Below are 15,569 nucleotides of genomic sequence, written 5' to 3'. Positions count from 1 at the left end.
AGAGGAAGTTGCAGACATGACTAAAGAGTTCGCATGCACTGAATTGCAGCCTCTAGGGGAGATCGACAAGGGGTGGGTCCCCCAGCAGGGGTTTGGGCCTATCCGTTTATCAGTTTTATTGCGGATAATGCCTCTATCTTCTCCGGCCCACGTTTTTTTTTTCAATTTTGTTCTCTTTTCTTTCATATTTCACATGAATTGTCCAGGTGGAGCTTGTACAACACTCACACGTCACTAGTCACAAGGCTCGCAACAATAACTGAAAAAAAGAAAAAAGAAAAAAAAAGGAAAGTTGTGCTAGCGAGAGTTGTCTGCGTGTGGGATCGTTTTCAACCTTTGATAATTGTAGGATGCATCATGCATGGGGTCACTATTCGTAACATTACTAAAACCAAAGATGAAAAGAAGGACAAACAAATGTGGGTTATGTAAGTTGATTAAAGGAAATGTGCCAGTCTTTTTTACTCGAGTTCGATTCTTTTCTTGATACAGTAGAATAGTTTAGAATATCGTTTTATCAAAAGAGGAAGACGAATTTAGCGAGTCCATATATATAAGAACCCATTTAAATAAAAAAGGGCTCTATAAGCTGGGCTTTAATAAAAAGCAGTTGGGCTTTGATTGGGTCCAATAATGAATACAGCCCGGTAGTTGCCCACCTGAGAGGCGGGTCTGAGGTTCGCGGAAGCAGAATGCGGATAAGCAGCCAACCGAAAAGTCAGAGGTGTGCTACAATTGTCAGCGGAAATAACAACGATACAAACCCAGAATCTGACATGACGCATACCAACAAGACCATCTCAGAAAACGAAACCCTCCATTGGAGGCCTTCAAGATCTCTTCCTCTGTAACTGAGAAGAAGAAAAGAAGAAGAAGACAAAGATCAAGAATGGGGTTTCTTACTTTTGCAGCAGCAGGCGGCGGCCTTATTCTGATGGGTGCATACGAAGCCATTTCTACCTCAATCCAAATCCCAGACCAAGATTCAACTCCGTCGTCACCTCCATCTTCACAATCCTCAAATTCAAGAACGCAGACGAGCATCCAACCTCGCACGTCGTCGATTTATTATCTCGCTGCCTCTGTCATCTCGTTACTTTTCGTTCTAAATTCTTTGGTTTCATTCTTTGACGCAAACGACGCGAATGACCGAGTCGGCTCAGCCCTCCAATTGCAAGTGATTGCAATTGCCTCGCTCTTCTTGCTCTACGCAATCACGGGTCTCCTGGTAAACTTCACAAATTCCACTATGCCTTGTTCGTTGCTCAGTTTGGTTGGTCTTTTCGCTTTCATTGAAGAATTTTTACTGTTTTACCTTCGAAAAAAAGACAATAGTGGGATTGAAAATCGGTACTTTGATATGTTGCTTGTGCCAATTGCCGTTTGTATATTTTCCACAATGCTTGAATTCAACAACCCAAAATCGAATTACCCTAAATTGGCTCGTGGGGTTGGGTTACTTCTGCAAGGAACTTGGTTTTTGCAAATGGGTATTTCTTTGTACACCAATTTGATAGCTCACGGGTGTTCTTTGCACGAAAAGAGCAGAGGGAATTACACTGTGAAGTGTAAGGGGCACCCTGAATATCACAGGGCTAGAGCCATTGTCACACTTCAGTTCAATTGCCACCTTGCTCTTCTAGTGATTTTGGTTGTGGGAGTGTACTCAATTATTGGTAAGAAAACTGGAGGCAGGGGTGATGTTTCAAGCTATAAGCCCCTTGGCGCCGAGAGGCATCAATTTGATAATCAGAGCCAGTTTACTTTGGATTCTGAAGATGATGATGTTGATGAAGAGATTAAAGAAGAGGGAAACTTGGCAATACAGAAGGCCGGTGAAGTCGAATTGGGGATGAATGGTTATGGTTCTCACAAGTGAGGTATATTTTACCAATTTTGATACGGTGAATGTGAAACTCCTATTTTTTGTCCCTTTCAGTTTACCACTGGTACAAGTGACTTGGGATACACTCTTCTTCTGTTTTCAGTTATGTAGATTTGATTTTAGTTCATGTGATACGTTGTGTTGTTCTTCAGACATTTTTCAGTTTTTGATAAATTTGATTTGATTACTGTTTGTAATTTGGTTCCTAAGTTCAGTTTTTGTTAATTTCTTTCAGTCGATATTCGAGCACTACTTTGCTTCTTCTGTCCCAAATAGAATATATGAAAAATAAAAAGAAGAGTTGTGTGATAGACAGGGAAGAAGATTTGTGTATTTATTGATATTTTTGGTGTTTAAGCTGGAAGATCATACAAGAGCAGGTTGGATTTTGAACTTCCATTATAACCTAAACAAGTTTCCCACTTCCTAATTCTGTAAGATACTCCACTGCTTGCTTGAATGATTTTCTTTATTTGGGAGGGAGGAGACTAGCGTTTGACACTCAACATAGAAGACAACAAGCAACTTACTTTTAATTTAGCCAATGGGGTCATACCATACTAGAAAAGTATGTTCGGCCTAAGACCAGTTGTCTCAGGTTCAAAACCCCTAGACACTAGCGTGTGTTATTGCAAACATACATACTTGGCACCAAGATGAATTTGAAGGCAATACATGCTTTGTATATATAAATCAATTGACTCTGTTAGCAGTTGTAAAACTAAAGTGAACAAGGTATAAGGCACTGCCCTATATATGTGGGCTGACTTGAATACTTTCTCCCAAATTGAAGTAATTCCCACAAAAGAAATCCTTTGTGCAGGATGTCCTGTACAAAGCCTGAATAATTCCAACAACGTGCTTCTTATTAGACAAAAAATGAAAAGGCATTTTGAAATGATACAAGTTACAGGAGTATAAGACTTGGTACTTTTAATGGTCGACGAAACCAAATACCACTTTTTTGGTTCTAACAAAATACCATTTTATATTAAAATCTTCATTTCTATTATACTAAATATGATCAAACGGCTCACAGTGGTTTATAGATGTCTCTCTTTATTTCATCACTCTAATTTGGCCGTCCCTGAGATTTTAAGGGTCATGTGCAAAACTTAAATTGGGGCCTCACATAATCTAATACGAAAATACTATAAAAATTTTCCATAACTTAATGTCATAAACAATTTTTTTATAACTAAAATTCACCATCATTAATGACAATCAGAAATCAAATTCATAAAAATTTAAATGTTTCCATTTGATAAAGTTAAATATTTTGTACCAAAATAAGCTCCTTGTGCCCCTATAAAGTTCCTTGCTGCCTCCAATAAGCAATCTGTGTTTAATAGGGAAAAAAATTTGGCAATCACAAATTAAAGAGTAGTTGCACACAAATGTCATTAACAAATTAGATTATATTGCATTAAACACAAAAGCCACAACAAAAACATACCTAACTATCCAAAAATCATTCACATTGTATTTGCTATCTTATTTGAAGAATTAAAACTATTACGAGAGCTTTTAGGAATTAGAGTTTTCTCTTTTTGGTGTTCAAATTCCTGAAATTGAAAGAATAACAGAAATTGTCAAATGATTGAAAAAAGAACCAAAGAGAAATTGATGAATAATGATGATTACTTACTAGAAAATCAGAATTTAAGAGAAAGAAGAAGCCATGAAGTTTTTTTTCGTTTTGTTTTGAATGAAGAAAGTAGTTTTCTTGGAGGAGAAAATCTAGATTGACCTCAGGGAGTATCGAACTCTAGCACTTTTTTCAAATAGATATGTGCTCCAACCAACTCCCCTGAACATGTTGTTGAGCAAATATTCAGACGCTGTATTATATATACGATTCCTATAATATTAATATATATGTATAATATAAAGAATTTTTTTTTCGAGAGCCCTGTGAGGTGGCGCCACTTGAACCACCACAGTGCCGCCCCTGTAATTTGGATATCTAGAGCCATTGTAAGGCCAGCAATGGCCTTGGCCCCCCACCCCCACCGATTTTTCTCGTTGCACTGATATATATATATATATATATATATATGCTATAGTTAATAAGTTTGGAAAGAAAGTTGTATAATTTTGCTTATGCCCCCTCATCTATGCTTTGTAATTAGACTAGAAACCATTCATGTCTTGTGTGTGTTGCAGTAAAGTACTTGCACTAATTACAGAAGAAATAAGCAGCCGATTTAGTTCATCATAATAATTGAGGCTCTTCTGTAGTTTAAACTATCGCTTGTATTAAAAAATATTAATAATAAGAGGCTCCAAAAAAAAGTGTGGTGCTTTTTATCTTATCACAAATTTAATTTTGAATATTAATATATTTATTATTCATTTGTTTTATTTTTCTATTACTTCTTATTCTTGTGTTTTATATTGTGGCCTCCTCAAACATAAAATTCTGGCTCGGCCAAAGTATGTCCACTTTACCTCCATCTTTTCCAGGATACTACGTGCCTCCATTTTCCATGAAATTTAGGTAAATAATATAACTAAGAATTAGTCCATTTTTATGTGTTTCTTCTCGAACCTCTAAGACTTGGCTTTAGTCTAAAGAGTCCAAGTCATATGTAATTAGTATGGAAGACCCACCTCTATCTCACCGTGTCACGACCTTTTATGCAAGTCTGCTGCTCATTTATAAACCTATCCCTCCAATGCATTAGGGTTTTGCACAACATACCCAAAACCAAAGCCATTTCCTTACAATGGCATCATCCATCAACTCTTTATCTCTTCGCAATCACTGCCCTACTCTTCATCCTCCTTTCTCTTCTCTCCTACGCAAAAGCATCAGAAACCCACAACAACAAAACTTCATCACCATTTGAGTTCCTTGACCATCTCAAAGGGTGTCACAAGGGTGACAAAGTTCAAGGCATCCAAGACCTCAAGAAATACCTCGAAAAGTTTGGTTACTTGAATGGCAATACCAACAATGATGACTACTTTAGATTCGGCCATCAAAACTTACCAAATCAATTACCACCTCAAGGTCACCGGAACATTAGATGCGAAAACCGGTACCTCCATGAGATCAGGAAAGAAAAGGGGAGGACATGGTTCAACTCACACAGTTGCCACTTTTCTTTCTTCCAAGGAAGCCCAAAATGGCCTGCCAATAAGTATCACCTCACCTATGGTTTTCTTCAAGGCACCCCATCTGAGGCTGTGGGCGCAGTTGCACGTGATTTTGCAACATGGCAGGGCAACACACACTTCACGTTCAGCCAAGCCCAAAGCTTTGAGAGCGCTGAAGATCGGTTTTGGGAGGGGTGATCATGGAGATGGGGCTAATAATGCATTTGATGGCCCAGGTAAGACCGCTGCCCATGCATTTCGGCCAACAGATGGGAGATTTCACTACGATGCTGATGAGACGTGGCCGGTTGTGGGTGCTGTGCCTGGTGGTGTGGACTTGGAGACTGTTGCTTTGCATGAAATCGGGCACCTTCTTGGGCTTGGCCTTAGCTCTGTTCCTGGAGCTATCATGCTTCCTGAAATCCTCATTGGAGTGACGCGGCAGAGCTTGCATGCGGATGATATTCAAGGAATTAGAGCTTTATACAACACTTGATTATCATCTTGATGATGATCAGATCATCAAGAACGTTAAAGTCAACTTTTCATTTTTGAGATATTCACCTGGAGTTTGAAGCTCGGGATATTTCCCTATTTGTAATATTAATTTCGTCAGTTTAATAAAGTATAAGTTCATTTCATCTCTGAAGTTTCTTTCGTACGTAGAAGTTTGATTCTTGTGCTTGAAGTTATAGTTAGAGGGCACCTTACAAGAGTTTATACTTTCATTTCAACCCAAAATCGAATTACCCAAAATTGGCTTATGGGGGGTTGGGTTACTTCTACAAAGGAACTTTGTTTTTTTTGCAAATGGGTATTCCTTTATACACCAATTTGATGGCTCATGGGTGTTCTTTGCACGAAAAGAGAAAATAGAATTACACAGTGAAGTGTAAGGGACACCCTGAATATCACAGGGAGCCATTGTCACACTAGTTTAATTGCCACCTTGCTCTTCTAGTGGTTTTGGTGGGAGTGTACTCAATTATTGGTAAGAAAAGTGGAGGCAGGGGTCATGTACTGTGCTGTACTATGTATATATCTGGGTTGAATACTTAAGGTGATGTGTTTACTAATCATGAATTGGAATTCTCATCAGAAATTTTCACTTATGGATGATTCATACGTTTACTTCATATCAATGAATTAAAAAGTAAGTGGAGCCCACACAAAATTAAGAATTGAATTCCTGATTTTGGAGGAATTCAATTCTTGGGTGGGATGTGGTATTCTAATTCCTGAAGAACTAACCCATTAAAAATTCATCTTTTTTACCCATTATATCCTCACATAATTTTTAAAATTCCAAATATGACATCTACTTTAACCCAACAATGATGGCATTTTAGTAATTAGTACCACCCACATACCCAAATTCCATATGATTTAGTAAACAACTTCAATAGGAATCTAGAATCTAATTCTTCTCAATCCAACTCCTTCTCAATTCAATTCATTCTCAATTCAATTCCTCCTAATCCAATTACGGATTAGTAAACATGTCATGAAATCATTCCCACAACAACTGATATCCTAAAACTGGTTCAATATATTCGCATCGATCACATTATCGATGGAATGATACATAGCAGCAGACTAATTCCTACAACGTGCCTCTTATTAGACAAGACGAAAACGCAACTTGAAATGATACAAATTGCAATAATATATGAACTTGTACTTTTAATAGTAGTCGACGAAACCAAATACCACGTTCTAACAACATACCAGTTAAGATTTTAGGATCCCGATTATCTTTGTTTCTGTTATACTAGTTCATCAGCTCTATTTTATATCAATCTATTTCAATTCCATCGACCTTTTCCAGGACACTAACATAGCCAGACTAATTCCCAAATCACGTGTTTCTTATTAGCCAAAATGAAAAAGCGATTTGAAATGATACAAATTGCAATACTATATATAAAACTTGTACTTTGTCGCCGAAACCGTGCACATACCATTTGCTTTTAGTACAAGAGTGAAGGGGAGGGGGGTTAACTTACACAAATATTCATTGAGAGTCTAGGGGGGTTCGAATCTTTGCCTACATAAATGAAGGTAGAAGACCTCAATCAACTGAGTTATATACCTTTTATTTTTTGTTATACTAGTTCATGACATGAGCTTTATTTTATGTCCATCTAGATGTGATATTACCTCCATCTTTTCAAGGACACTATGTATCTCCATTTTTTCCTAAGACGGTTCATTATTTCACTAGTATGAGACATCAAGTTTGACCAGAAACATTATGCTTGGAATTAGGTATTATTTAGGTATTTAGTTTATCAATATTTATTCGAGATTAGCCAATCTTCCGCCAGTCACTCCCATATAGACAGACTAGTTTAAATAAATACTATATACTAACTAAGAATTAGTCTCTTATTTGAATATTTATCTTCCCGGCCATCGTCTAGAACATCAAAGACTTAGTCGAAGACTCCAAGTCATGTATTTGATATGGAAGACTGTGCTAAATCTCAAACGCATGTTACGATCGTTAATGTAAAAGGTAGGCTCATTTATAAACATATAAATACCCCTCAAAGTATGAGGGTTTTGCACAACACATATCCAAAACCGAAAAAAAGTGTTTCTTTACAATGGCAATGGCAATGGCATCATCAAAAGCTACAACTCTTTCTCTCTTCACAATCACTACCCTCCTCTTCATCCTCCTTTCTCTCCTCTCCTGTGCAAAAGCATCAGAAACCCACAACAAAACATCATCACCATTTGAGTTCCTTGACCATCTCAAGGGGTGTCACAAGGGTGACAAAGTTCAAGGCATCCAAGACCTCAAAAAATACCTCGAAAGGTTTGGTTACTTGAATGGCGATATCAACAACGATGACTTTGACGACCAGTTGGAGGCGGCCATCAAAACCTACCAAATCAATTACCATCTCAAGGCCACGGGAACATTGGATACAAAAACCGTATCGAAAATGATGATGCCTCGATGTGGTGTGCCAGATATCATCAATGGCACCACCGCTATGCGATCAGGCAAAAAAAGGCACCCTCACCACCACGGGGGGCACACAGTTGCTCATTATGCTTTCTTCCAAGGAAGCGCAAAATGGCCTGCCAATAAGTATCACCTCACCTATGGTTTTGCTCAAGGCACCCCGGCTAATGCCGTGGGCGCAGTTACACGTGCTTTTGCAACATGGGCAGGCAACACGCACTTCTCTTTCAGTCGGGCTAAAAGCGTTGACAGCGCTGATCTGAAGATCAGTTTTGGAAGTGGTGAACATGGAGATGGACAACCGTTTGATGGGCCAGGTGGGGTCCTAGCTCATGCTTATGCGCCAACAAATGGGAGATTTCACTACGATGCTGATGAGACGTGGGTTGTGGGTGCTGTGCCTGGGGGAATGGATTTGGAGACTGTGGCTTTGCATGAAATTGGTCATCTTCTAGGGCTTGCGCATAGCTCTGTTGAAGGAGCTGTCATGTTACCTGGAATCCGCGCTGGATTTACCCAGAGTTTGCATGCGGATGATATTCAAGGAATTAAAGCTTTATACAACACTTGATTACCATCTTGATGATGATTAGATCAGATCAGATCAGATCGTCAATAATGTTAAAGTAGACATTTTACTTTTTCATCGGTTCATCCAAAGTCAACTTTTCATTCTTGTTTTCCCTTTATCAAATAAGGTATCTCACCTGGAGTGTACATGAGATATTCACCTGGAGTTTGAAACTGGGGATATTCCCCTATTTGTAATTTCTAACATTGATTTCATCAGTGTAATAAATTATAAGTTTTTTTTAAAATTTTTTATGAAGAAATTATATGTTCATTTCATGTCTCAAGTTTCTTTCGTACGTATAAATTAGTATTATTGTATTTTAATTAGAGGGCAACTTATAAGAGGTTATATACTTTCAAGTCATAAATACGAAAAAGTGAAATAAGGGTCAGTTCGATTTAGCTATCCATCCATTTCAAGACCAAGAAAATCCTCTTTTTGCAAATCCAATCGCAACTGTTCATGACTCAGTTGGTCGAAATCATTTAAAATCAGTTTAAATCGTTTAATTGAAGTTTATTAAGTGTCATTCTTAAACTTCAGTTATAAGCAAATTGGCTTAACTAATGCAAGTATATATCGTTTTCCACAAACTAACAAAATGACAAGTATTGACACATGTGGAATGGTTCCTCCATCTTTGATTTCAACGAATTTGTGTTTAGATTTTAACTAAGTTTGTTAGAATTTTATTATTGATTTTAATAGAGTTTATAGCACTCAAAAAATAAAGGGTTTAGAAGTGATAATGGTGGTGATGATGGCGATGTCGGTGGTGATGGTGGTTTGTGGTTGATAGTGGGGGAGGTGGTGAGTGGTGGTGACAGTAGGAGTTAGGTGGTGGTGGTGGTTGCGGCGGTGGGAGTGGCAGCAATGGCGGTTGGGGTGATGGTGGGGCTGATAGTGGGGGTGGTAGTGGTGGTGGCGGTAGGGGTAAGGGTGGTGGCAGTAGCAGTGATATTGATGGTGTTGGCAGCGGTGGTGGTGACGGTGGGGGTGATGGTGGGACTGGTAGTGGGGGCGGCAATGGGTGGTGGTGCAGGTGGCGACGGTGGTGCTGGTGCTGGTGATGGTGGCCGCAACGACGATGACTGTGGTGGTGGTTGTTGCGGCGGCAGTGGTGATAGCCATGATAAGATAGTGGTAGTAGAAGTGGTGAAATCATATCTTGGAAATAAAAATAATATATCTATCAAAATCTTTGGGTGGAAGTAAAGATTTGTCATGGCGTAAAATTAGTCTATAATCAAACGAAATCCACCACTTTTTGTATTTCCTTTAAAATCAATGAGTTTTTGAATACATCCAAACTTTTATAAAATCTTTTAAAATCATGATTGAATACATCCAAATTTGAATGGAGTTTAAAAAGTTTGAACTGAATACATGCAAAATTTTATAGACTTCTATAAAATCGTGATTGAATACACCTGAACTTTTAATTTTTTAAAAATCTTTTAAAATCTAAATTGAATACCCAATGTCTTTTAAGAATCCAAACAAAGACAACATCATATACTTAACCTCTTCAACAAATTTTTTTTTTGGGTCAAAGACCTCTACAACAGTTTGGGAATACTAAAATAGGTGAGAGCTACATCAGCAAAACTCTCTCCAACAGATTTATCAAACTTAGTTACCCAACCTCTTTCTCTCTCTTCAGAAATGACAAGTTGACTTTAGCTCTTTAAAATAATTATTTTACCTTGGAAGAACAAAATCTACATTGAAAATGCTAAAAACTGCACATTTTCTTTTCATATAATAAATACATAGACATTTTTTCACATGTTTTCGAAGAAACCCACATTATTAAAGTGCTAAAAAACAAACATTACATTAATTGAATTGAAGGGTATGGTAATGCACAAATTATTAAAGTAGCAAATAAACATATTTTTTTTTTGTCAGAGGAAATAAACTACTTTTTCAACTTGTCCCATAAGTCAACAAACTTCAATTTAAAAAATTTAGTTTGCTACTAATCGGAGAAGAATGAATTCGAATTGGGGAATTCTTTTCACCGTTGGAAAAAGAACAAGTCCTACCGTACTAAGAGTTAGGTAGTGAACTTAAATTTTGTTTCATGCATGGACCCATATATTATACTTGACCGAAAGAAGGAGTTGGCCAAAAAGACTTCATAGGTTAGAATTGTCGCCTGTGGGGAATTCTTTTCACCTTTAAAATTGTCTCCTGTTGAGGTTAGTGGATCAATTAAGCTTCGACGTAACTTACTCTTCCGTGCCAGTCACTCCCATGAATCCGAACTAAGAACAAGTCTCATCATAATTGTCTTCTTCCAACCGGCAATTGTCATGTCGCCAACCGCAAGATTTAGAATACGTTTACTATGGAAGGCCCAGCTCTCAATCTGAATGTGGAAATTGTTAGAGTTGCACCGTCTCACGACCGTTTATGCAAGTCTGCTAATTTATAAACCTATAAAAACCCCTCCAATGCATGAGGGTTTTGCACACCATACCCAAAACCAAAACCATTTCCTTACAATGGCATCATCCAAAACTTCAACTCCTTCTCTCTTCGCAATCACTACCCTACTCCTCTTCATCCTCCTTTCTCTCCTCTCCTACGCAAAAGCCTCAGAAACTCACCACAAAAAAACATCTTCTTATGAGTTCCTTGAACATCTCAAAGGGTGTCACAAGGGTGACAAAGTTCAAGGCATCCAAGACCTCAAAAAATACCTTGAAAAGTTTGGTTACTTGAATGGCAATACCAACAATGATGACCACTTTGATGACGAACTGGAGTCGGCCATCAAAACTTACCAAATCAATTACCACCTCAAGGTCACTGGAACATTAGATGCGAAAACCGTAAAAAAAATGGAGATGCCTCGATGTGGTGTGCCGGATATCATCAACGGTACCACCTCCATGAGAACAGGAAAGAAAAGGGGAGGACATGGTTCAACTCACACAGTTGGTCATTACGCTTTCTTCCAAGGAAACCCAAAATGGCCTGCCAATAAGTATCACCTCACCTATGGTTTTCTTCAAGGCACCCAATCTGAGGCTGTGGGCGCAGTTGCACGTGCTTTTGCAACATGGCAGAGCAACACACACTTCACGTTCAGCCAAGCCCAAAGCTTTGAGAGCGCTGATCTGAAGATCGGTTTTGGGAGGGGTGATCATGGAGATGGGGCTAATAATGCATTTGATGGCCCAGGTAAGACCATAGCCCATGCTTTTCGGCCGACTAATGGGAGATTTCACTACGATGCTGATGAGACGTGGGTGGTGGGCGCTGTGCCGGGTGGTTTCGACTTGGAGACTGTGGCTTTGCACGAAATTGGACACCTTCTTGGACTTGACCATAGCTCTGTTCCAGGAGCTGTCATGCAATCTCAAATTCCTCCGGGATATACCCAAAGTTTGCATGCGGATGATGTTCAAGGAATTAGAGCTTTATACAACACTTGATCTTTATGATGATCAGGTCATCAAGAATGTTTTTATGTTTATCAAATAAGGTACCTCACCTGGAGTGGAGTGTGCGATACAATATATTGCATTAAAGTTGCAGCACATTTATGCTGGATATTCAATTGTTTGAAGCTCGTAAATTGTGATATTCACCCCATTTGGAATTTTTAATATTAATTTTCGCAGTTTATTTATAGCATAATTAATTTTTCATTTTCTTGTTAGAAATTTCTTTGGGACGTAGAAAATTTGATTCTCCTCGCGTATAAATCTTAATTAGAGAACCTTCAGAGGTTGTACTTTCAAGTCATAAACGATTAGTAATTACTAAAAAAAAAAAAAAAAGTGAAACAGGGGTCAATTCGATTTACATGAATCAATAGTCATCCATTGTTTGACCCAAAAAAACTAGTCATATCAATGAGTGATAATGTGACCTAAAATCAATTGGCAACAGGTTGAGACACCCAAAATGACAGACTTTTACTTCCAGCGGGAAGAACACTCTCAACAAGTTTAAACTTCAGTTAAGCAGTGCAAGTATCATCTACCAAGAAACACTTAGCACAACAAAGTAACAAAATGATAGGTAATTAAAGGCTCGTTAGGTATTCTATTTGGATTCAATTTTATAAACTTAAAAACAGATTTTAAGTCTAAAGCCACAAAAACCCGTATAGTAGGCCCATTTTTAAAAACAAAAAAAGTGAGATTTTTATCCAAAACCTGGTTATAGTATTTACAGACCAAAAAAAAAAAAAAAAACTTGCGTGGTGCCAAAGAGAAAGATGGTTGATTGGTGAAGAAGAGTGAAGGGTGAAAAAGATAAGCGTGAATGGGGTTTTAGAGGAGAGGGTTTTGCTTGGCATATTTTCTTATTTTTCAAGAAAAAGGGGGCAGGGAAAATTCCAGCCAAGAAAGAAACACAGAAGAATGACAGGTCCACCCCTAGGTGCAACCTCTTTCTCTCTCTTTAGAACTGACAAGTTAACCTTGGCTCTTTAAAATATTTATTTTACCTTGGAAGAACAAAATCTACATTGAAAATGCTAAAAACTTGCACTTTTTCTTTCCATATAATAAATACATAGACATTTTTTTCACATGTTTTCGAAGAAACTCACATTATTAAAAGTGTTAAAAAACAAACATTATATGATATATGAATTGAATTGAAGAGTATGGTGATGCACAAATTATTAAAGTAGCAAATAATTCTTTTTTTTTTGTTGGAGCAAACAAACGTTTTCAACTAACTTGCCACATAGGTCAACAAACTCCAATTTAAAAAGTTTAATTTGCTACTCATTGGAGAAAAATGAATTATTCGAATTTCGGAATTTTATTACATGGACCCATATATTATACTTGGCCGAGGAAAGGAGTTGGCCAAAAAGACTTCATAGAGGTCTCCCTTAGAATGACTGCTGTTTAAGACTCAAAACAAGTCTTCAAAGCGTAGATCTTTCCGAGCTAAGAATAGTCAATCTCTCGTGTTGTTCACGAAGTAGGATCCACCAAAGGGACATTTGCACAGTTGATATTCAAGGCAAACTTGCACAGTTGGAATCAGTTGCCATCCATGAATTAATGTCTATGTAACAGTCAGTAAACTTGTATTACGGTAAACTAGCATTACTTATACCAAAACTGCAAATATTTCCCAAATAAAAAAGCACCAAAAAAAGAAAAAGAAAAAAAAAAAGAAGCCAAATTGAAGTCGTTCCCCAGTAGCATGAATTAATGTCTTTATTAGGCCAAAAATAAATAGAAAAGATATCCAAATAAATACCACTTTTTTTTTTTAAATTTAAAAAAAATGCTAACAATATATTTCTTGTATATTTTGGCAACCCAATAGGCGAGATGGCTCTCTACGTACTTTTTCAATTGATCTAAAAAAATTATTTCTCTACTATGAACACTAACTTTGACCAGAACATTAAAATTGTCTCCTGCGTTGAGGTCAGTGGATCAATACGTAGCTTCGACATCTCTGGCGCACTAGTCACTCCCGTGAATCCGAACTAAGAACAAGTCTCATCAAAAATTGTCTTCTCTGTTTACTTCTTCCACCCGGCGATTGTCATGACTCTAACCGCAAGACTTTGAATACATTTACTAAGGAAGGCCCAGCTCTCAATATGAAGGTGGAAATTAGAGTTGCACCGTCTCACAACCGTTGATGTAAGTCTGCTCATTATACACCTATATATAGCCTTCCAAGTATGAGGGTTTTGCACAGCATATCCAAAACCAAAATTATTTATTTCCCAAATATACAATGGCATCATCAAAAACTTCGACTCTTTCTCTATTCGCAATCACTACTTTTCTCTTCATCCTCCTTTCCTTCCTCTCCTACGCAAAAGCATCAGAAACCCACCACAAAAAAACATCATCACCATTTGAGTTCCTTGACCATCTCAAGGGGTGTCACAAGGGTGACAAAGTTCAAGGCATCCAAGACCTCAAAAAATACCTTGAAAAGTTTGGTTACTTGAATGTCCATACCAACAATGATGACTACTTTGATGACGAACTGGAGTCGGCCATCAAAACTTACCAAATCAATTACCACCTCAAGGTCACCGGAACATTAGATGCGAAAACCGTAAAAAAAATGGAGATGCCTCGATGTGGTGTACCGGATATCATCAACGGTACCACCTCCATGAGATCAGGAAAGAAAAGGGGAGGACATGGTTCAATTCACACAGTTGGTCATTACGCTTTCTTCCAAGGAAACCCAAAATGGCCTGCTAATAAGTATCACCTCACCTATGGTTTTCTTCAAGGCACCCCATCTGAGGCTGTGGGCGCAGTTGCACGTGCTTTTGCAACATGGCAGGGCAACACACACTTCACGTTCAGCCAAGCCCAAAGCATTGAGAGCGCTGATCTGAAGATCGGTTTTGGAAGGCGTGATCATGGAGATGGACACCCGTTTGATGGGCCGTATGGGACCGCTGCCCATGCATTTGCGCCAACAGATGGGAGATTTCACTACGATGCTGATGAGACGTGGGTTGTGGGTGCTGTGCCTGGTGGTTTGGACTTGGAGACTGTGGCTTTGCATGAAATTGGGCACCTTCTTGGGCTTGGCCATAGCTCTGTTCCAGGAGCTGTCATGCTTCCTGAAGTCCGCACTGGATTTACCCAGAGCTTGCATGCGGATGATATTCAAGGAATTAAAGCTTTATACAACACTTGATTAATGTTGTTATTATTATAAGTTTAGTAGTTCATCCAAAGTCATGCTTTCGTATTTCTTATTATCCCTGTATCAAATAAAGGTACATCACCTGCTGGGTGTACGTACTTAGATTTTAAGCTGGATATTTAGTATTGAAAGCTCGTGATGTTCTCCTGTTTGTAGTTTTTTATATTAATTTCATCAGTTTAATAAAGTATAAAGTTCATTTCATGTCTGAAGTTTCTTTCTGTTAAGAAAATTTGGCTAACAAAATGACAAGTAATTATACAAAGATTCTTTCTAAAACAAAGACATCACCATAACTGTCCAATTAAATTGATGTCTGCGCTTATATTCAATGTGTCATTCTCAGGGCTGTTACTTAT

General features: G+C 38.0%; 4 protein-coding genes and 1 pseudogene across 4 annotated transcripts; all 5 read left to right on the top strand.

Annotated features, from left to right (window-relative positions):
• LOC109947783 lies at positions 688-2,200 on the top strand. Its single transcript, XM_020558749.1, has one exon. It carries the CDS (start codon positions 890-892, stop codon positions 1,877-1,879), a length of 990 nt encoding a protein of 329 aa, XP_020414338.1. The 5' UTR covers positions 688-889; the 3' UTR covers positions 1,880-2,200.
• Positions 4,324-5,483, top strand: LOC18783567 (annotated as a pseudogene).
• LOC18784431 (metalloendoproteinase 3-MMP) lies at positions 7,574-8,782 on the top strand. Its single transcript, XM_020560567.1, has one exon. It carries the CDS (start codon positions 7,597-7,599, stop codon positions 8,533-8,535), a length of 939 nt encoding a protein of 312 aa, XP_020416156.1. The 5' UTR covers positions 7,574-7,596; the 3' UTR covers positions 8,536-8,782.
• On the top strand, positions 10,875-12,357 carry LOC18782637 (metalloendoproteinase 1). Its single transcript, XM_020560529.1, has one exon. The coding sequence runs from the start codon at positions 10,917-10,919 to the stop codon at positions 11,982-11,984; it is 1,068 nt and encodes a 355-aa protein (XP_020416118.1). The 5' UTR covers positions 10,875-10,916; the 3' UTR covers positions 11,985-12,357.
• LOC18782667 (metalloendoproteinase 3-MMP) lies at positions 14,140-15,337 on the top strand. The gene has a single exon (XM_007215928.2). It carries the CDS (start codon positions 14,272-14,274, stop codon positions 15,199-15,201), a length of 930 nt encoding a protein of 309 aa, XP_007215990.2. The 5' UTR covers positions 14,140-14,271; the 3' UTR covers positions 15,202-15,337.

The sequence above is a fragment of the Prunus persica genome, chromosome G3 (genome assembly GCF_000346465.2).
Source record: "Prunus persica cultivar Lovell chromosome G3, Prunus_persica_NCBIv2, whole genome shotgun sequence".
Taxonomy (NCBI): Eukaryota; Viridiplantae; Streptophyta; class Magnoliopsida; order Rosales; family Rosaceae; genus Prunus; species Prunus persica.
This window is presented reverse-complemented; position numbering and strand designations above follow the sequence as displayed.